Source organism: Triturus cristatus, chromosome 11 (assembly GCF_964204655.1).
Source record: "Triturus cristatus chromosome 11, aTriCri1.1, whole genome shotgun sequence".
In the NCBI taxonomy this organism is placed as follows: domain Eukaryota; kingdom Metazoa; phylum Chordata; class Amphibia; order Caudata; family Salamandridae; genus Triturus; species Triturus cristatus.
Window position 1 is genome coordinate 363562471 of NC_140594.1, and position 23260 is coordinate 363585730.

At 48.0% G+C, this 23260-nt stretch overlaps 1 protein-coding gene and 1 pseudogene across 1 annotated transcript in view; one reads left to right on the forward strand and one right to left on the reverse strand.

Moving 5' to 3' along the window:
• The window catches only part of LOC146784184 (uncharacterized), a 739190-nt gene that overhangs the window by 250837 nt on the left and 465093 nt on the right, over positions 1-23260 (forward strand). Inside the window, exon 9 of the mRNA XM_085632912.1 lies at positions 5759-5792. Within this exon, the coding sequence (XP_085489038.1) occupies positions 5759-5792 (34 nt within the window). The remainder of the gene's footprint in view (positions 1-5758; positions 5793-23260) is intronic.
• Positions 21659-23255, reverse strand: LOC146784185 (endogenous retrovirus group PABLB member 1 Env polyprotein-like; annotated as a pseudogene).

Sequence of the window (23260 nt, forward strand, 5' to 3'; positions counted from 1 at the left end):
TGTATTTGATGAGGTGAAGGCAGAAGTGCTACCACCACATAGACAGTTTGACTGCCAGATCGACCTGGTGCCAGGGGCCAGCGTTCCCAGCGGCAGGCTGTATGCCCTGACGGAGCCTGAAAACGTGCATCTCCGGGGGTACCTGGATAAACTCCTCAAGCTAGGATTCATCCGCCCGTCCAAGTCTCCGGCCGCCTCGCCACTCTTCTTCATCCCGAAGGCTAATGGGGAGCTGAGAGCCTGTGTGGACTTTAGGGCATTGAATGCGATAACCGTGAAGAATCGGTACCCCTTGCCTCTCATCAGTGTACTTCTGGAACAGGTCAAGAAAGCTCGTATCTACACCAAGTTGGACTTGAAAGGGGCATACCATCTGGTGCGCATGAGGGACGGAGACGAGTGGAAGACCGCCTTTAAGACCAGGTTCGGCCTTTTTGAGTACCTCGTCATGCCGTTCGGTCTGTGCAATGCCCCGGCAGCCTTTCAGTACTTTTTGAATGAGGTATTCAGAGAGGAGTTGGATATCTACGTGGTCGTATATATCGACGACATCCTCATCTATTCATCCAGTGTGGAGGAGCACGTACACCACGTCAAAGCTGTGCTCCAAAAGCTGAGGGAAAACATGCTGTTTTGTAAACTCAGCAAGTGTGACTTCCACGTCACATCCGTGGAATTCCTCGGAGTGATGCTGAGTCCAGAGGGACAGGAGATGGCAGAACGAAAGATCAAGGCGGTGAAAGAATGGCCGGTGCCGCAAAGCGTGAAGGACGTCCAAAGTTTCATTGGCTTCGCCAACTTTTACAGGCGGTTTATAGATGGATTTTCAGGATTGGTGGCCCCAATCACACAGCTACTGAGGAAGTCCAAGGAGTTTGTCTGGTCCCCTGAAGCGAACAAAGCCTTTGAGGCCCTGAAAAGCGCCTTTGGTAAGGCGCCGGTGTTGGCTCACCCCGATCCGGATCTCCCCTACGTGGTGGAAGCGGACGCATCGGATGTGGCGCTGGGGGCTATCTTGTCCCAACGCAACCACGACACAGGGGTGCTTCATCCCGTTGCGTACATGTCCCGCAAACTCAACGACGCCGAACGCAACTACCATATTGCGGAGAAGGAGCTTCTCGCAATCAAGGACGCCTTCACCGAATGGAGGCATTGGTTGATGGGGGCAAGACATGTGGTATCGGTGTACACGGACCATCGGAACCTACAGTTCATGACGGCCACAAGACACCTTTCTCCCAGACAGCTGCGGTGGATGATCTTCTTTGCGGGGTTCAACTTCCGCATCACATATCGGCCGGGGACGGAAAACCGGAAGGCGGACGCCCTGTCCCGTCAATCTGCAGTTAAGGAACCATTGCCTGCGACCGAGCATTCCATCATTTCCCCGAGGATGGTATTGGGGGTTATCCAACCGGATACTTTCCTGAGGGGAATAAAGAGAGGGATCAGGTCATTCGCATGGCGGAGGTGGCTCCTCAGTCACAGAGAATGGCAGCTGAAGGACGGGATACCCCTGAAGGGCAGGTGCCTACTGATACCCACGCCTAGGCTAAGGAAACAAGCATTCATCTGGTGCCATGACTCTCCATGCGCAGGTCATTTGGGCTTTGAAAAAACGGTGGCTAGCATGGGACGGCATTTCTGGTGGCCAACCATGAGAGTGGATGTCAGGAGGTGGGGACAGGAGTGTCCTACGTGTGCTACCATGAAGGCCGACCATGGCCGAACCCAAGGGCTCTTACATCCACTTCCGACCCCGGATAGACCATGGGATAGCATATCACTGGACTTCGTGGTGGGCCTACCGGTAGACCAGGGGATGACGGCAATACTGGTGGTGGTGGATTACTTGACGAAAATGGGGCACTTCATCCCCTGCAAGAGAGTCCCTACGGCCGGGGAGTTGGCGTCACTACTCCTAAAGAATGTGGTACGACTGCATGGATTACCTGGGGTGATCGTGTCGGACCGGGGGTCGCAGTTTACTGCGCAATTCTGGAAGACTTGGTGCACTGCGCTGCATGTTAAAACCGCCCTGTCCACCAGCTACCACCCTCAAACGGACGGCCAAACCGAGCGCCTGAACCAAACGCTCAAACAGTATCTGCGATGTTTTGTGGACCAGGGCAGGGAAGAATGGGTCGACTTGCTATGGGTTGCAGAGATAGCCTATAACAACGCCACTCACAGCTCCACACAGTCATCTCCGTTCTATAGCAACTATGGCCAACATCCCAGGTTCTTGCCATTTCTACATCCGTTCAGAGAGGACAGGATTCCCGCCACAGCGGACAGGGTGGCACACGTAAAAGACACGTTGATGCGCTCAAGGGCTGTCCTAATAGAGGCCAAGAGAAGATACAAGGCTGCGGCAGACAGGAAGAGAAGGCCCGGGCCACTGTACCGCACTGGAGACTACGTCTGGATATCCACAAGAAACATGAGGTTTCGAAAGAACAGTGTGTTCCATCCCAAGTACATGGGCCCCTATCGAATTACCAAGTGTATGGGTCCCGTGAACGTGAAGGTGTGCTTGCCCCAGTCATTGCGGATACACCCTGTCTTTCATGTATCATTGCTCAAACCAGCACCCTCCAAGCCGTCTGGGACACCTAGGCCGGTATGCGTGGAGCCGGAGGTGGAGTATGAAGTGTCGGGCATACGGGCGTCCAAATGGCGCAGGGGGAAGCTGTGGTACCTGGTTGCGTGGAAAGGCTATGGCCCGGAGGAGCAGTCATGGGAACCGGCTGAAGGGGTTCATGCTCCGCGCTTGGTCTCCTTGTTCCATCGGCGTTTTCCTGCCAGCGCTGGACCCGTGGGGAGCCGCTGAGAGGGAGGATGTACTGTCAAGAATTCCTGTCATGCGAGGGGAGGAAAACGGTAACCAGCGAAAACGGACTACATCTCCCAGGATGCTTAGCGGTTGAGAGGTTATGTAAACAGGAGAGCTGTTACATAACTCAAGGAAAACACGCCCTTATGTAAACAGGAGAGCTGTTACATAACTCAAGGAAAACACGCCCTTATGTAAACAGGAGAGCTGTTACATAACTCAAGGAAAACACGCCCTTATGTAAACAGGAGAGCTGTTACATAACTCAAGGAAAACACGCCCTTATGTAAACAGGAGAGCTGTTACATAACTCAAGAAAAACACGCCCTATAAAGGGAGGAACCGGGAGGTACAACGCTGTCGGATATTGTGTTTACACAGACGTACCTGCTTAGTGAAGAGCAGTGTTCCGGAGTGGTGCTCCAGTAAGGCAAGAACGGAGGTAGGTCGAGTCGTTACTCCCTGGGCCGTGTCTTGCCCCATCGTCACCTGTGAAGGACCCGGAAGCTCTACCGGATAACCATTGAGCTTCGCTTTTTGACTCGGCTGAGTCAAAGCGCAGTGGCGCTTTTGCTGGTTGGAGTCGTAACTCCCAGCCCGACCAGAGATACAGGGACTGCCAGCTGTAACGCACACGAGGAGGTGTTTGCCGCGTTACAGACTCGGAAGTCCACAGGATCGATCGAGCGGCTGCTCTCGGTTCAGTCTTCTTTGCTTGTGATTGGGGTATCGGTGACGCATCACCAGGAGGTGACTCCGCGTCCCGGTGCAGTCTGAGGAAGAGGTTGAGCGGCTGCTCCCGTCAGGTAGAGACCCCGGCTGGGTGTTTCCCTGACTCCTCGATTCTCCCCAACACTCTTCGTGCCCCTCACAGCCTACCGATTGGCATTGTCGGCCATTTCATTTCTGCCCTCTGTTGGCATACGCCGGGATCGGCGTATATGCAGAGGACGGTTAGGACCATCCGTGCTGTGGGCTGGTAACGTACTTAGCCTGGAGGATTCCAGTGACTATAACCTTTGTTTATTCCTTGTATTATTTTTGCCTTCATTAAAATAACTAAACCTTCACAAGTGGTTGCGTTCTCATTATCGTGTCTGTTAAACGATCCTGAGACGTTCAGGGCGTTACACTTCGTTGTGATTTGCATCAAGGAAGTGGTCCACCAAGGGCGCATTGGGTGTCCTGCAACGAATGCGGCTTCTGTGTTGACATATTCTCGTCTTGACTCTCTGGGTGGTTTGTCCAATGTATACTTTTAGGCAAGGACAGTGATTGAGATAGATCACATTGGCAGTATTACAATTGGAAAATGATTGGCAATGCACTGTGACGTTTTGAAACGTGAAGCTTTTTCCTTCAATAGTGAACATACAAACATTGCAACCCCCGCATTTAGAGTGACCAATGATGGGGGACAGACCCCAGATTGTATCGAGAGTAGCAGCGTTAGGAATAACAGGAAGCGCAGCTCTGACAAGTTGGTCTTTCAAGTTTTTACTCTTTTTAAAAGCAAATAGAGGTCTGTCAATATTGAGGCTACCTGCATTCAGGATTGGCCAGTGATGTAGTATCATTTTCCTCAACTTGTTGGACACAAGGGAAAAGGTTGTAACACATGCTATTTTTTTTAGTTCTTGTTTGGGTTTGGGAGTCAACAGCACTTCTCTGGGGCAATACCAGGCTCGTTTAGAGGCATTTTTAACCAGTCTTTTGGGGTATCCCCTGTCCTTGAGTTTGGAAGTAAGAACAGATGCTTCTCTGAAGTAGTCAGCCTTACAAGAACAGTTTCTCCTAATTCTCAAGAATTGGGAATAGGGCAGAGAGTCTCTCAGGGCCCTGGGGTGGTTGATGGTGTAGTTAAGGAGTGTATTGCGCTCAGTCGGTTTACGGTATAGGCGTGTGAGTAGCTCGCCTTCCGAATGAAAGATTGTTAAATCCAGAAACGCAATGGAGTCACTATCTGTAGTGATTGTGAAGGATAGTCCCGAGCAGTTATTGTTCATCCAGTGTAGGAATTGGCGTAGAACACAAACGTCTTGTCTCCAAATGATGAAGATATTGTCAATGTATCTGCGCCAAAATACAATGCCTTGAAAGAAGGGGTTTGTGGGAGTCAGAATGACATTGGTTTCAAGTTGGTCCATGAAAAGCACAGCCAAATTGGGAGCGAAAATAGCACCCATAGATGTGCCCTTGATTTGTTGATAATAGGTACTATCAAACAAAAAGAAATTCCGAGTGAGACATAGTTCTAGGAGTTGAAGGATGAAGGTGCTTGGAACAGCGTGTGGGCGTGGGCGTGAATCCAGTGTTTTTTGTATCACTAGAAGGGCAGTCGTCTGTTTGTATATTCGTGTACAGAGACTCCACGTCCATGGTACACAAAGTCTCTGACAAGGGATTGTAGGGGTGATGTTCAATCATATTGATCATTGCCATAGAGTCTCTCACAAAACATTGGGTGGTGGGAATGAAATCTTTGATAAAGAAATCCACGTAGGAGCCAAGTGGTTCCAAGATTGAGCCACAAGCCGAAACAATTGGACGGCCGGGGTGGTTGGTTGTGTTTTAATGGATTTTGGGGAGTGTGTATAAAACAGGAGTACGGGGTGTTTTTACATTCAGAAAATTAAATTCCTTCTTTGTGAGGAAGCCAGCATGGAGTGCTTCTGAGGTGGTCTTGAGGATCAATCCCTGTATCTCTTTTGTGGGGTTAGAAGCTAGCCTCATATAGTGCTCCTTATTCTCTAGTTGGCGTTGAATTTCTGCTATATATGCTGTTTTTTCTTGGAGCACTATCCCGCCCCCTTTATCAGCACTTTTGATTACAAGTGTGTCATTTGTTTTGAGGTAACTGATTGCTTGTTTTTCCTTGAGAGTGATGTTAAAAGGGATAAATCTTTTGTTGTTCTGTAGGCAGGAAAGGTCTTTTAAAACCATTTTCTCAAAGGTGAGTATTTCGGTGGGTATCATGCCTGCAGATGGCAAGAAAGTAGATGGGGGACGAAAAGGTGTGTTAGCAGTGTGTTCTGGTGTGGGATGTAGCTGGAAGAAGGCTTGGAGGCGTATGCGACGGAAGAATCTAAGGAGTTCTGTCTGTAGATCCATAAAGTTTGGTGGGACTGTAGGAACAAAACATAGTCCTTTTTTAAGGAGGGATAATTCGTCTGTAGTAAGGGAGTGGGAGGAAAGGTTGAAAATGGGAATTACATCACTACAGTGCTCAGAAGAGTGATTTGATGTTACCATTGGTAAAAGTTGTTGCGGGTCCTCCGTTCCCCTGGCGGATTGTACCAACGCTGTGTTTTCTTCACTCTGCCTCGTGGGGGAGGGTCTTGTGGACCTCTGGCTAAAAAAGTATTCTGGTGTGAGCCACCCCGTCTTGCAGTGCTGGTGCCTTCCCCTGGGTCAGAACTATCGGATGACTCAGCTGAGGTATCTGAGAAGCCTACCAGATTTTGTCGTCTGTTGTAGCGGCCCCATGGGCGGTTGTTCTGATGTGTGGAATAGGACCTGTTGGTATAAAAATCTTTCTGAAGGTATGGGTAATTGGATTCTGCAGTGTAAGATTTTATATCTTTCTTAATTTTATTGGCCTTCTTATTCTGCTCGATTCTGTGAAAATCTGCAACCGTTTTGTCAATCTGTTCTAACAATTTCTTCCCCTCAGATGTTGGGTTTGAATCTTGAATTTGTTTAAGTATGTCTGAAATCTCTGTTTCTAGTTCTTTAAGAGTCTCTGTGGTTTTGAGCTTTTCGAAAATTGTATTATACTCTAAGCCACCATTTGCTCCAAAGTTTCTGCCTGATATAATATTTTTTCTATGTATTTCTATGTATTTCTTTACCTTCCCTCTTTTAAAACTCGACACAGGATTGTGCCCTTTCCTCATTCTTCTTCCTTGTTTTTAATTTGTTTATTTCTTGTGACATTTATTCTAAATAAACGCTCCTTTGTCCGGCTCGACATTGGAAAACAATCCATAGTTCTCATTGCAGCCTATGTCGAAATACTATTTTTATCTACCTTAAGCTAAGGACCTTTGTTCTTTGTAATAAGTAATCACCCGAGGTCCGAAGCCACTTTATCGGGTCCCCTTGTTAACTATACTATGCTTTATTGTAGCACACAAACTGAAACCTTTAGTGAATTGCTGCCCCCCAAGAGTAGGCCCAAAAACTTCTGGGGACTATATACTTCGTACCTGATTACTAGAGAAGATGACCAGGGTGGGATGGCTTCCGGCACCCCGACCAATAATACACGAGACCCTGACGATAGACGCACCACATAAGGGATATGACAACGGGCACCCCCTTAGATATTGGGTGATTGGATCGGGCCCAGGTCAGGCGAGGAGCGCAAGGCATCCAGAGGGGATAACAGATCAGAGCCTAACAGGGGAGGCGGGGAGACACACTAGTTACTACACACTGTATGACCCAGGTTGCTGGGGACTGAATGGGCATTTGCACTTTATGATGTGATAGATTGTATACTACTGTATATCTTGACTGCATGGCTAAATGCAATTTGTGTGTTCCAAGAGCCATTACACCTGACATTGGAGGTTGGAGTACACTGCCTGCCCTTTGGGTTGTTGGCCAAAAAAGCTGTGTTTACTGCTTAGGACTGGTTGAGGCCGCCGGCCCTTTGGGTTGTAGGCGTGGGGCTGTGTTAAACTGAGACTTTGTTTTAATAAAAGTATTTAAAACTGTCAAAAAAAAGTGTACTGGTATTATGTAGAGTGAGACTGTGTGTTATGCAATTTATATGAAAGGTATTATGGAGTGGCATGTTGTGGATTTGGATTATGTGGTGTGCTGTTAAATTGTGTAAAAGGAACAAATGATTGACAGAATGCTGGACAATGTAAACATTCACCCCCAGTCACAAAGATCTGGGTTTAATCCATCGTTCTTTTGTTCACCTCGCCACCCCGAACTGATAAACCAGGTCCTCCTTGGACCGGAAACAAGCATCCTGGGACCAGTTTAGGGCATCACCCCTCATCACTGCACCCATGTCTGGGCGTACCCTGATAGACGGAATGCTGAACAGTGCACACATTCACCCTCAGTCACAAAGATCTGGGTTTAATCCATCGTTTTTTTACTCACCACACCACTCCAGTTTGGAACCAGCCATATGCAAATCAGTCTGGACCCTCCTTTTGGGAAGAGTGCAGCCCGAACTGCCAAGCCAATTCCTCCCTGGACCGGAACTAAGCACCCTGGCACTGGTTTTAGGGCATCACCCATCATCAGTCAAGCTAGCTTGAATCCACGCATCTTTTTACTTACTCACAAATATTAGAGTAACAGTGCATATAAGAGAATCATAAGATACATATTTCAAGAGTTGAGTAAATTAGACCTGAGCTTGATTGAATTACTGTGTTAAAAATGGAAGTCAATGTGGTAGCCATTACAGAACTTGATCTTTGGAACGCTCAAATGACAGTTAATGTGGTTGTCGGATCTTTCCTGGTGCACAATGACGGAGCAGATGAGCACTACCCACTTGGTGCACTCATGCTTCGTAGACTCTAAGAAAGGAATGCTCTGTTCCAGAAATACTGAAGTTTATTATATCCCTATGCCCTTACAAACTGCAAATGATTTCAACTACCTTAGGTGTGCAGTTGGGGTTTTGTACATATAAGGAACTGTGATAGAGGAAATTCTCGTTGCATCGTTGAACTAGTGCGTACTTTCTATTGACATCTATTGGTTTCAGTTGGTATTTGCTTATCTTTAGTAGAGCCTCCCTTGCTCCTTTGTGTTCCTGCTAGACACATTTACCATGATTTAGGAAAAGATCATAGTAGAAAATTTGCCCTAAAATGACAAATTCCCCTTCTGCACCTCCATGGCTTTACTGCTCAACATAGGACCCGATTAAGAGGTTGACGGTCCATGGCGGTCTCCTACTGCCCTATTACGATTCATGTGGTTGGTATGCCATAACGCCGCCGCAGCCACCAGGGAACTGTCGTTCCCTGGCGGTGTTGCGGAGGTCAGAGGCCACAATATGCTTAGCGGGACTGCCGCGGTCCCGACATGCATATTACAAGTTTCCGCTCTACCACCGGTGTCATTGAGGTTCCTACTCCTTGAACACCGTGGTGGATTGGAAACAAAAGGGGCCTTGCTGGGCCCCCTGTGCCTCTTCTTCATGGGGATGCATGCAGGGAAGAACAATATGTGCCCCCCTGTGTGCATGCACCCCAGTCCCTGCACGGTATGGACTTTTCAGTCCATGCCATGCAGGACCTGTTTTTGGCGTTCCCATTGTGGAGCCCATTTTCTGAGAACAAAATGCCAAAAACCAGCCCGCCATATAGGAGGAAACTCCTAATCTGATAGGCGGTCTGACCATGGCTTTGGCAGTGCTGTGACGGGGCGGACCCGGCTCTGCACTGCCAAAGTCATAATCAGACCCTAAGTGTTGTCCAAATGGTGGACATGTAGCAAGCAGCGAATCCTCTGGCTTTGGCATCACTCCCTCAAACTCCAGAGTTCACACTACCATGTGGATTTGCCACACCACAGACATCACCACCATGTCTGGCTAGGTTAACTTTGTGAAAAGCCACCATTACATGGTGGCCCAAACATGCTGGGGAAAAATTTGGTATAGTAATTCAATGCCTGTCTGCATGTGCAGAAACTCACATAGAAGGACACGACAAAATGTAAATAACTGTAGTGTGTAGGCATATCACACATTTCTAGCAATACTATGAAACAATACCCCTGGATTTGTGGCTGGATCTGCATCATAACATAAAGCTATTTTATGTTTCAGGTCCTTATCACAATGAGGCCCGATTTTAAAGGAGCAAATTGAACACTTACAAGTTTGCAAAAGTCCAGAGTTCACTAAAAAGCAGGTCTGACTTTCATGCTCAATTACACAAGATTAGGGAATAACTCATAATGAGCTCATGTAACTCACGCATAACTTCCGCGACATGGGTAAACAAAGTTTCTGATGAATACTTCTGCCTGTGGATTCCTAACCTTCTGAATACCCCCCGCTCGCAACTCCGAATGACGTCATCTGAGCCATAAGAAGACCTCGTCGGCTTGCTGATGTCAGTTCCCTTTTCTCCGCGCTATTGAGGCGTAAGGGCTTTTCTAGGGGCTCTCCATTTTCTGTAGAGAAAACTTTGTATCCTCGAGGATTTTCAATGGCTACTTCTAGGCAGTCTGGGTTTAAACCCTGCAGAGAGTGTAGCGGTCACATGTCGATCACTGACACGCATGATGAATGCCTCTGGTGCTTATCGTCGGATCACGACGTCGATGAATGCCGAAGCTGCAGGAAGATGAATCCGAAGGCCATTAAGGAGCGTGAGGCTAAGCTGTTTATAGCTAGAGCCAAGAAGGAGAAGAGGGGTCGTAAAAAAATGAAGTCGTCGTCTTCTCATACTTCGAAGTCAAGAAAACATAAGAAGTCTAAGAGGAGACATGGCTCTCTGCGCCAATCGTCGAAGGTCAGGGCTTGGAGGTCGAGGTCGCCTTCTCCAGCTAAGCGACTCCGAAGACAGGACTTTGTTTCTCCTTCTCCAACTCCATCTCCACTGGTGACGCCAGTTCCATCTCCGGTTCCGAGGTCGCCGGTGTCGAAGGGCTCTTCGTCGCATGAAGGTTCTCCGGCTCCTGCTATGTCTCCGATGCCCAGGGAGTCGTCTCCAGGCCGTGTGGCTTCACCTGTGCGGGCGCCATCCCCGGCTCCAGTTCGGCCTCAGGTGGTTCCGCTTCAGGAAGGTACAGATCCATATCCTCCTTTTCCTGTTCCTGGATCAGACCCTACGCATTTTCTTAATGCGATGTTTGGCATGTTTGCCAGGGCCTCTACTCCATCTGGTGCGCCTTCGGGCCCCGTGGGTCCTTTGGCCTTTAACTTGGGTGTGCCTCACCATTATGCTCAAGCACCCTTTGTGCCATTCTTGCCATTGACTCCGGCTTGGCATTTTTCAGCGCCGAGGTCTTCCACTCAGGCTCCGCGGACTCCTTCGGCTGTCGAGTCGGCGCCGCCTCACATTCGATCGACGCCGAGGTTTGAAGCTGTGGTTCCTCCATCGACACCATTGATGTCCTCACCGGCGTTGCGCTTGGTGCCGCCGACGCCAATTCTTAAACAGTGCGCTAGGAGAGAGGTGCAGAGACTCCTTGAGGAGGAGGAATATGCACAGGATCAGGAGGAAGGAGAAATTGTTGAGTCTGTGGACGAGTTTGAGGGCTTACAGGAGGCCAGTGGGTTGGATACTTCTCCTGAGTATGATCTCTCATCCCCGTAGGTTGGAGTATTACAAGACATTGCTCCTTATCACGTGGTAATAAGGAAGGCAGCGGAATTGCTTGATCTGAAACTTCCCTCAGCGGAGGTCAAATCTAATATCCTTACAGAGGTTCTTAATACAGCTTCTTCAACCTCTGAACCGCTGCTACCCTTTAATGAGGCCTTAACGGAGCCTATAATGGAAGTTTGGCAGAAGCCCTTGTCTCCTCCTGTAGTTTCTCGTTCCATCTCAAGAAGTTACAGGCCTGCTCCTGGGGATCCGGCTTTTCTGTCTTCGCATCCATCACCAGAAAGCTTGGTGGTCCAGGCTTTTTGTTCGAAGCAATCTTATGGTTCTTTCCCTACCATACCTGGTGATAGGGATTCTAAAAAAAAAGGAGCAGGCAGCAAAGAAGGTATTTTCTTCTGTGAGCATGGCTCTAAAGTCCACTAATGCACCTTGTCTTCTTGGGAGGTATACCCATGCTCTGATGGATTCAGTCAAGCAGCTAGCTCCAAAGTTGCCTGAAGAGGATCGGAATAATTTCTTGGAGGCCCTTTCTGATTCTCAAGCTGCAGCCCGTCAGGTGATACAATCGGGTCTGGACACTGCTGACTCTGTGGCTCGTGTGATGGGGTCTTCTGTGGCGACAAGAAGGCAAGCTTGGCTTAGATCGTCCGGATTTTCTCCTCATGTTCAAGCGACTCTGCTGGATTTACCCTTTGATGAGTCAAGACTATTTGGTTCAAAGGCTGACTCTGCCTTGCAGCGTTTTAAGGATAGTAGGGTTACTGCAAGGTCTCTGGGCCTCCAAGTGCAGTCCAGGGGATACGGCTACAAGCGGTATCGTGGTTTTGGAAGAGCTGCTTCCTTTCGTGGCCGCCAGCAGACTCAACAGGGCCAGCAGCAGCAGAAGAATAAAGGGCATCTTAGGGGAGCCTCTCAGCAGCAATCCTCCTCCTCTTCCACTTCTCCCACCACCGTTGGTACTTCAAGAAAGCAGTTCTAGATTCCCCATCTTAGAACATGTTGGTCCAGTAGGGGGTCGGGTGTCCCACTTTCTACAAGATTGGAAACTGATCACTTCAGATCGTTGGGTTTTAAATGTTGTAGAGAATGGGTACGCCCTCCCTTTTCTAGAGTTTACTCCTCCTTACCCTCCTCGCCAGGGTTGGTGTTCAGAGGACCACTTACTGCTTTTGCAGCTGGAAATACTTACCTTGTTACAGAAAGGTGCGTGTAACGCCCTGAACGTCTCAGGATCGTTTAACAGACACGATAATGAGAACGCAACCACTTGTGAAGGTTTAGTTATTTTAATGAAGGCAAAAATACAAGGAATAAACAAAGGTTATAGTCACTGGAATCCTCCAGGCTAAGTACGTTACCAGCCCACAGCACGGATGGTCCTAACCGTCCTCTGCATATACGCCGATCCCGGCGTATGCCAACAGAGGGCAGAAATGAAATGGCCGACAATGCCAATCGGTAGGCTGTGAGGGGCACGAAGAGTGTTGGGGAGAATCGAGGAGTCAGGGAAACACCCAGCCGGGGTCTCTACCTGAAGGGAGCAGCCGCTCAACCTCTTCCTCCGACTGCACCGGGACGCGGAGTCACCTCCTGGTGATGCGTCACCGATACCCCAATCACAAGCAAAGAAGACTGAACCGAGAGCAGCCGCTCGATCGATCCTGTGGACTTCCGAGTCTGTAACGCGGCAAACACCTCCTGGTGTGAGTTACAGCTGGCAGTCCCTGTATCTCTGGTCGGGCTGGGAGTTACGACTCCAACCAGCAAAAGCGCCACTGCGCTTTGACTCAGCCGAGTCAAAAAGCGAAGCTCAATGGTTATCCGGTAGAGCTTCCGGGTCCTTCACAGGTGACGATGGGGCAAGACACGGCCCAGGGAGTAACGACACGACCTACCTCCGTTCTTGCCTTACTGGAGCACCACTCCGGAACACTGCTCTTCACTAAGCAGGTACGTCAGTGTAAACACAATATCCAACAGCCTTGTACCTCCCGGTTCCTCCCTTTATAGGGCGTGTTTTCCTTGAGTTATGTAACAGCTCTCCTGTTTACATAAGGGCGTGTTTTCCTTGAGTTATGTAACAGCTCTCCTGTTTACATAAGGGCGTGTTTTCCTTGAGTTATGTAACCGCTCTCCTGTTTACATAACCTCTCAACCGCTAAGCATCCTGGGAGATGTAGTCCGTTTTCGCTGGTTACCGTTTTCCTCCCCTCGCATGACAGGAATTCTTGACAGTGCGATAGAGGTGGTTCCGTAGCAGAAAAGGGGTCAGGGATGCTACTCCCGTTATTTTCTGATCCCCAAAAAGGACGGTCGATTAAGGCCGATCTTGGACCTCAGGATTTTGAATCTTTACCTCAGGCAGGAAAAGTTCAAAATGTTGACCTTGGCTCAGGTTCTTCTTGCGCTGCAACAGGAAGACTAGATGGTGTCCATTGATCTGCAGGATGCGTATTTTCATCTTCCCATCCTGAAGTCGCATCGGAAGTATCTCCGGTTCACGGTAGGATCGTAACACTACCAGTTTGCTGTTCTTCCGTTCAGTCTGACTTCCGCACCTCGAGTCTTTACCAAGGTTATGTCGGTGGTAGCAGCACATCTCAGAAGGTCAGGGGTTCCTGTTTTCCCATACCTGGACAACTGGCTGTTGAAAGCAGAGTCTCCGGAGTTGGTGTTGCGCCAATTACAAGAAACAACGCAACTGTTGTTCAAGTTGGGTTTCTCAATAAATGTACCCAAATCTCACCTGGTGCCTTCTCAGCGCTGCCTGTTCATAGGGGCAATACTGGACACTACTGTGTGTCCGGCATTTCCGCCTCCGCAGAGGGTTCTCGACATTCAGGAGATGATTCCTTTGTTTTTTGATGGAGTGGTTGTTCCAGTCCTGAAGGTTCTACGCCTGCTCGGTCTGTTCGCTTCCTGCATACTGTTGGGCAGTCATGCGCGCTGGCCCATGAGGGCACTCCAGTGGTGTCTCCACAGACAGTGGTATGAACACAATGGAGATCTCTGGGAGAATGTTAGAATCTCCAGAGAAGCTGCAGTGCAGCGAAGTTGACTTGGTGGGGTGTGCAGGGCAACTTGTTTCAAGGAAAGCCCTTTCAACTTCCTCCACCTGTGACCACAGTGATCAAGGATGCCTCCACTCTAGGGTGGGGTGCTCATCTGGGGGATCTGGAGGTCAAAGGTCTTTAGTCTCCAGAGGAAAGGTTGCTTCATATTGACCTTCTGGAATTACGGGTGATACGTTTGGCACTAAAGGCTTTCCTTCCTTCCCTTCATGGTCAGTCGGTTCAGTTCCTGACGGACAACACTACAGCGATGTGGTACATCAACAAACAGGGAGATGTAGGGTCATATCGTCTCTGTCGAGAGGCTCGGCGACTCTGTTCCTGGGCTCAGAACCATCAGATTTGTGTGTTTGCAAATCATCTAGCCGGTGTGCTGAATGTTCGTGCGGACAGTCTCAGTCGGCATTACTAGGTCGATCACAAGTGGCGGCTTCATCCAGAGGTGGTCTATCACATCTTGCAGATGTGGGGGTCTCCTCGGATGGACCTGTTTGCCATCCACGAGAGTGCGCACTGCCCGTTGTTCTGCAGTCACCAGTATCCGATGCAGGGAGTACTGGGGGACGCGTTTCAATTGGATTGGAGCTCCTTTACGCGTTTCCTCCCATAACCTTGATTACTCAGATTATGAGGAAGATTCGTCAAGACCGGCCCAAGTCATATTGATCGCCACAGATTGGCCAAGAAGGGTGTGGTACACAGAACTTCTTCACCTCTCATCGCACCCTCAGCTCCATCTCCCTCTCGGGGTAGACCTCTTCTCGCAGTCGCAGGGGCAGGGTCTACACCCCCACCTCCAGAAGCTGCACCTTAATGCCTGGAGATTGAACGGGGCAACCTGAGTTCCTTCTCTCTCCCGCCGGATGTGGTGGATGTTATTTTATCGTCCAGGCGACACTCCAAGTCTGTTTACTCTTCCAGATGGTCTAGATTCATTAAATGGTGTGGAGAGAGGTCCATTGATCCTTTAAAGGCCCACTTGTCAGATGTTCTTCAGTTTTCGCTTTGCTTGGCCCAGCAGGGTTGTGCTGTGGCCACTGTTAAGGGCTATTTGTTGGCTTTTCCATGTTTGCGTGACCTGCCGTCTTTATTTAAGTCCCGCATTGTCATGAGGTTCATTAAGGGCCTTACAAATAAGTTTCCTCCCACTCCTTTCATTATGCCTCATTGGGATTTGAATCTCGTTCTTACCTTTTTAATGTGTTCTCCATTTGAGCCTCTTCATACTTGTCCTTTGAGGCTTCTTTCTTTTAAAACTGTCTTCTTGATTGCCATTACCTCGGCTAGGAGGGTAAGTGAGCTTCAGGCTCTTAGTTCGAAGCCTCCATTCTTGATCATTCATGCAGATAAGTTGGTTCTAAGGACCAGGGCTGCTTTACTTCCCAAGGTGTTTACTCCTTTCCATATGGGACAGTCCATTACTTTACCCACCTTTTATCCTCCCACTCTCCCTTCCAAGGAGGAGGAGAGACTTCATCGTTTGGACCCTAAGAGAGCTATCAGCTTTTATTTGGACAGAACAAGTGATCTGTGGGCTGGGTTGGGAAGATGAAAGGCAAGGCTGTGCACAAGCGGGCTCTCTCCAGGTGGATTATCTTGTGCATCAAGATTTGCTACGCCTTGCCCAAGAAGGACCCTCCTGAAGGTATCGGAGCTCATTTCACTAGCGGTAAGTCTTCTTCTTATGCTTTGGCTAGAGGTGTTCCTGTTATTGATATTTGTAAAGCAGCAACTTCGGCCTCCCTCCATACTTACAGCTTAGATTTGGAGGTTAGGAGGGATGACCATTTTGCTCGATCTGTTTTGCAAGATTTTTTGGTCTAGTCAGGTGGACACCCTCCTCCGGGTGAGGTACGGCTTTGGGATTCTATTCAGAAGATGAGGAATCCACAGGCAGAAGTATCCATCAAAAGAACAAGTTACTTACCTTCGGTAATGCTTTTTCTGGGGGATACAGTATCTGCCTGTGGATTCTTCACTGTCCCACCCCCCTCCCGTTGCCCACCTGTTTCTACCAAAAAGATGCTTTAACTGTTTCACATGAGTGTTTTTTAAATATGTCTTAATCATGATTATGTTTTAATAGTGGGAAATGCTTGGTCTATTGCTTTCTCTCTATGCTTTTATTGGTTTTGCAATTGTGTATATATATTTTGTATAATACATATACATGTGAAAATTTGTCGCTCCGCCCGTTTGCCTTGGTGGTACAGAAAAAATGGGTGGAACTGACGTCAACACGCCGACAAGGTCTTCTTATGGCTCCGATGACGTAATTCGGAGTCGCGAGTGAAGCCGTGCTATTGTGACGTCCTCGTCGACGTGGGAGAGCTAGGAAAGAATTTCCGTGGAATACTGGCCCAGGGGGTATTCAGAAGGTGAGGAATCCACAGGCAGAAACTGTATCCACTAGAAAAAGCGGTACCGAAGGTAAGTAACTTGTTCATATGTGCAATATGTATTTACCAATTGCATGAGATCTCTCCTGCTGCAAATTGAGGGCGTAAGCACCCATACACTGCCACCAGACAACAATCCCATTTTGGGTGCAAATTAAAGTTTCAAACTGAGACTAATGGGACCATTGAGCTTGGGGTCTTACTTGCCAATGGTGGTTTCATTCAAGCTGCAAGAAAGGCGACTGACTGTGGAATATGTTTTCATATCAGCATCCTATAACATTCTGGGTAGAGCCTGGTTGAATCTGCGTCTACTCAGTACTTCAACTTCTCTCCAAGTGTAACTTCAACTGAGTCACAGAGAGCTTCACCTCAACATTCTAAGGGCCTCATTTATGAGGTTTTGCAATGGGGCAGCGCCGCAGGCCTTTCTGCTACGCCACCCTATGGCAAAAGGAAAGGGCAGGAATGCACCATATCTATCAGATTCCTGTCCGTTTCCCCTGCACTGGCACACAATGGGCTACCGTGTGCCAATGCAGGCACCTTTGCATCATGGTACAAAGGTGCCTGCTTTGCAGGGATGATTCTTTTTGTGCAGGAAGGAAAATCTTCCTGCACAAAAAACAATCACTAGAGACTTTTTCCTCTTTCTGTGTATGTTGCAGAATGCAGCACACATAGAAAAAGGAAAACGGGGAGAAATACAAATATTTCTCCTCGTTGTGCCTCCCTTATGCCTCAGAGTTATGATTTCTCGTAAATCTGAGGCAGTGTCAAAAAGCCATGGATGTTGCTGGGAACGCCCACAGCAACACCCATTGTATTCCCCTTTAATGCAGAAAACGGCGTTAAAGGTAACAATATTTACGAGGCAGCATTAAGCCAAAAAAAGTGGTGTAGTGCTGCCTCATAAATATGGAGCAGGCTCCTGTGCCATGGAATGTAACAAAAAGTGATGTTCCTGTGGCACACGGGAAATGACTCTGATGACCTAAGCAGCTCATGTTCCTACACAACCGTAGAACAGCAGCACCAAATCTATACAGCATCCATAAACCTGCAGATTGAACATGAAGCCTACACCCATTCTGAAAACAATCAAAAGTGTGTCAGTCAAAGACAAAAAGATAACCATACAGAGAAACTCTTTAAACATGAGTTTCCTCCAGGAGGGTATATCTGGGGTATATTTAAAATGTGCATGTTTCTACATTATCAGTAGAATCTGCTGTATTTATTGATTATTATGTTTTTTTGCTAGATACATAGGGCTGGTGTCTGAATGGATTTTGTCTTCTTGCAACTATTGTGACTTGATGCAAAGAGGATGTGCATGTTTCAAGCTCTTTATAAAGATTGTCCTTGAATGGTCTTCCATCACAATAAAGTATCTTACGGAATACAGACAACTCAGATTTTTTTTACTGTCTTTCTATACTATTCCAAAATATAGGTCTCCAAGTTTTAGATGTTAGAAGCCCTTAGACATTTCTTAGACACGAGTAAAGAAATTCAAAGTTGAAAATGTTTTTTTTGTAAATCTTAGAACTGTTCTTGTTGGTTTGTGTAGGAGGCTGGTGGTGCACACTTATTTAAGAGAAGCACCTTGCACTAATCCAGACAATCCTTATGGTGATTTTAGTTATTAGACAACCTTAGAAAGCTCTCTATGTGGTAGCTGTAGAGAGCAGCCGTCGGGTGTATCCAGAAGGAGTGTTAAGCAGCTTGTTTTACCAGATCTATTCATGTAGTGTAGGGTAAACGAGAAAAGAACCACACAGTGTTTACATAAAAATATGTCTATTCATTACACAACACTCACTAACACATTGGTATATCTCCTACCCGGAGATATAAACACAAATACACAATAATACTTCAATTGCAAATAGGTAAGTAAGTACAATACACATTGGTCTCCAGGGAGATACTAAAAAAGTGGAATGCGAACTGCGACCCAAGTCGAGACTTGGACCAGGGCACTTAGAAGAGCTGAGGACCCAAGGAACCACCCAAGGTAGGTACCCAGGAAGCCAACGGAGTCTGTGTGTAGAGTGGAAACACATCCGCATACTCAATAGAAGTCAACGGGAAAGTCATGTTGCAGTTTTGAAGAAGGACCCTTCCCAGTGGACCCTGAAGAAAACAGAAGGTTGGAGAGTCACCCCACTCATGGATACCCCAGGAACCAGGATGCCTGTACCAGTGAAGCCGGGTGCATAGGTGCAAAATGATGTCAGAAACCTCCGTAGAACACAATGGAGAACTTCAGTAAAGATGCTGCTGGTGAAGACTGTGCAAGAGTCCAGTGTAATCCAAGGGTGGATTCTTGGAGAGAAGAACCTGCATGCAGAGGGGACAAAGCCTATGCCTCTCGGAGGCTACCAAGAGGCCCGGAAGAGCAATGCCCACCGATGACAGATGGTTCAAAGGAGTTGACGGTGACCTTGTCCCTGCTGCTGTGAGTACCAGGCGATGCTGAGGAAGACCAGGAGCCGTGCACAAGCTGTCCCACGTCAGAAGAAGAGAACCAGGGAGTCGGTTTCCGGTGGGAGCACCAACAAGCCTTGGCAGCTACAACTGGTGTGGAAAGTGAAGAAGGAGCAATGTTGTGACCAGCAAAGTCCAAGCGAGTCCCCACAAGCAGGAGAGTCAGAGCAGGCCCCAAGCAAGCAGAGGAGCCCACTGAAGCAGGAGAAGACCCTCGAGAGGACCCACAAGTCAAGGGCACAGGAGTCGCAAAAGGACCTTGAGCAGCTCACCAAAGATGAAGGTCCACGGTGCAGAGGCTGTCGTGAGAACGCTGATCTTGGCAAGAAGAGATGCCGGAGGCTGAAGCTTCTTGTTGCCCGGAGATCTCTAGAGTGCAGAGCCAACTAGCCTTGGTAGCGGCAAGTCGATGTGGTGCACAGGGGTTCGGTCCCAGCGGTTCTGACGAGGGATACTTGCCTCAAAATTGCAGAGAGGACAAGTCAGGCCTCACGGGAGTTGCAGAACCACCACCTGTGTTGCTGAGCCTTTTGAATTCCCTGGGACGTCAGGAGCAGCAGACCGGTCAGCTTCACTCCAAGGAAGATTACTTCCGGTGTCCTTGATGCCCACAGATCTGTTGAAGATTCTGGAAGAAGCACAGACACAGAGGACAAAGAAGACTTGCAGAACAGCGAAACTAGGAGCATCAGAGGTATTCCTTGATGCAGTCTCGATTCCAGGTGCAAGCCAGCGAACTTCAGGTGTTCAAATGGTCAAAGAGTGATGTGGTTTCAGGCTTGAGTCTCGTCCCACAACGAATCTGAGGACCCACCCACAGGTAAGCCCTTTTATACTGTAAGATAGGGGTTCGGATGACTCAGGGGTCCCTCCCAGAGGAGGGGCAGCTGGACAAAGGGGAGGATACTCCATGTCATTTGTCCATGTCCGCGCCTGAGCGGGAGCCAAGGGTTCCCAGAACTGGTTCCAACTGAAGTATGCAAGGAGGGCACCAAATGTGCCCTTCAAAGCAGTCTGGTGGTACTGGCAAGTGCCCCCAGCCCAATACACTGAGTCCTGTCTGGGAGGTGGTAACATCTCCCTGCGACAGGGAACCTATTCTACCTTCCACTGTCTGAGCTCAGCTCAGCAGCAAGAGGGCAGAATTGTGTCTGGGGTCGGCAGCAGCACTAGCGTGCTGGCAGACCCTGGAAGGCTGTTACTGGGAGTACTGGGGGATTCACCGGAAGAGCCCCCAGTGCATGGCATCATACCTCCAACACTGGTAATGGTGTTGGGGTTATGATTCCAACATGTTTGATACCAAACATGGTCAGGTTCGGCACACCCACTATATAGTTAGACATTTCGTAATGACAGATGGCCACTATATGTATCAAAATGGATGACTGCACTTGCAAAGCCTGGAGAATCGACTCTGGGGTTTGTAGGGGTGTCCTGCTCATGAGGGGCACTCACTCACTTATAACCCAGCACCCTGGCTTCAGGATTGAAAGACCTGCCTTAGGGTTGACTTATAGGATTTAAGTGTAGTAAACTCTGAAATAAGAAAACTTATATCTGCTGTAAGTTGTGCTAGCACTAGCTTACACAGGCTGCAATGGCAGGCCTGTAGTCGCAGTTTGAGTGGTCTCTCATGGGTCGCACAATACATGGTGTAGCCAGTGGGAGACCCCTGGGGTATCTATGCCCTGGGTACCTCAGTACCATATACTAAAGTACTGGGTTTTTCAGAACCCAGCGGTGCCAGGGGACACACCCAAAGACTTCGAGTTCTTCCTGTTTCAGACTACAGAAACACAGAGTCTTCTAGATGAAGTCAAAGATCGAATTTATTGGCTGCAGCCAGTAACAGGTATCCTAGAAGTACAACACGGTGTATATTCTCAGGAGACTGCCCAAACTTACAAAGACGGCCTTCTCTTTTATACAAAATATTATGCTTTAGGCAAACATTCCTTATTTTACAGTTAACCATTCACATATTTTCACTTCAAAGAAAAAGCAAAGTCATGATGACAAGCCCATTGTCCAGCCCTTAATCAATTACTCGGCAAGGCCCGGTACTTTCATCAGATTTCGACGGACCCCCAATATAAACGGGCACCTCCTCCTCGTAAAGCAAGTCATAAAGAAGGAAACAGGGACAGGTGTGTAGAAGATTAACCATGGTTTGTGTGATCAAAGGGCTTTACGATAGGTTGGGCCTTGATACTAATCTCGTTCGACCACTGGGAAAGGAACTGGCCGTACAGGTTTGGCTTCGGGCAGTGAAGTCAGCTTGCCCAGGTCACCGAAGAGTCAACGAAGGTGTGCGTGTCCTTCAGACCCATGCTTGGCTTTAGTTCTGGGCCTATGTGAGGGCAATCACAAAATGGCTGTCGTTCTAAAATGGAACCCGAGGGATCAGAACGGAAACTATGATTTCAGGGTGATTTCTTCACCCGAACATGGCGAAAAATGCTTGTGCATAGTATCCTAATCATTTGCGGTCTGCTGATACCAAAATCGTCATGATACGACGATGTTTATAACACGGGTCCAGAATTTAAAGTACCACAGACCCTCCTTTTGCCCTTACATAGGCAATTAACCTATACTCACGTCAGTCTGAGTCTAGGTCTGAGTCCAGGTCTATATTCATAAAGTCGTTGAGATGTTGCTGTAGCATCATCCTATTACTTAGCTCGTCCCTTGATACAGGTTTCCTTACACACGATGTAGCACAGAGGCCACATATTGCAGGAGCACACTGTATACACAGACAGAACAGGAAAAGAATGGCTAAGATCATCCCAATGACTATCAGAATCTTCCATCCCCAGGCGGATATCAGTTCCTAGAACCACCCCACCAATGACCAATCTCCTTTATCCACGTGAATAGATTCGGAGATTTTATGCAGTTTGGAAATGGCCTGGTAAACTGTCGGAGCGTTATCTGGAATGAAAACACAGCAGCTTGATTGGATCACTGTACATACCCCACCTCGGTCTGCAAGTATGACGTCTAATGCGACCCTGTTCTGAAGAGTCATAAGGCGATCCGACTGGAGCTCAGCAGTCAAATTACTAAGGGCACCGGCGGTTTCATCTGCCGTGGATTCAACCACCCTTGTCAATTGCCTTATGTTCCTGCTGTTAACCATAGGCCCCCAAAACGGCAGAGAACCCTTCACGAAATCTCCAAACTCTTGTCCTGCAGTGTCATCTTGACTGATGACACCTCTAACTATCCTTGTCTTGTGGTAATCTGCCGCGGCCGTGTAGGTGGGAGGCAACAGGAACGAAACAAAACATGTGCCCGAGAAGTCAGGGGGCAACCATGTATAGGCTCTATTATGGCAGATGAAATAGGTACCCTTAGCTGCTAAGAACGAAGGGGAAGTCTGAGACGCAAAGACATATGTTTCAGTACAGATACTTCTCCCTAACTAAGCTCTGGGATTCCTGCCATTACTTTGCAGACATAGGTGACCCTGATGGGGTACAACCCAAATCGGGGAGGATCCCCTTGCTCGCTGGTTCTCACTCAGAGCAGCTCCATATCCTGTTATGTTCCATCCAATATATGCTAGTGTCTCATCTCTCGGGATAGTCTCATAGGAAATGTCTTCCTTAATCATATCTACTATACCCTTAACTAGAGCACTATTCTTAGCATTATCTTTCACAGAACGTAGGGGGTTGGCTTCATGAGCGTATATGAATATCGTTCTATATGCCCACACAGAACCATTATGGCTGAAAGGCAGGACCAGATAAGGGATCCCTTTTTCAGTAGTATGAGGCATAAGACCACACACCCAACAGTTAGTTGTGTTAACTACTAATTGGTGTTGGTGTAGAAGCTGAATGAATGAATTATTGACGAATTCTAATCTTCTAGCAGATTCGTGTTCAGGCAGAGGGTGAAAAGAATGCGAGGAAACAGTAGAAGAAGGTATGGGCTGTGCAGTGGGTGCAAATGTCACTTGAAAAGAGAATAAAACATATCCTATTAAAAACGTTATTACACTAAACAACATGAAAATACATATTATCAAAAATCGTTTCTTTTTCATCATTGTACACATTCTGGCTTTAAAATCCATCTGCTTGGCAGGTCTCTCATTCTCGAAAAACTCCATCCTCT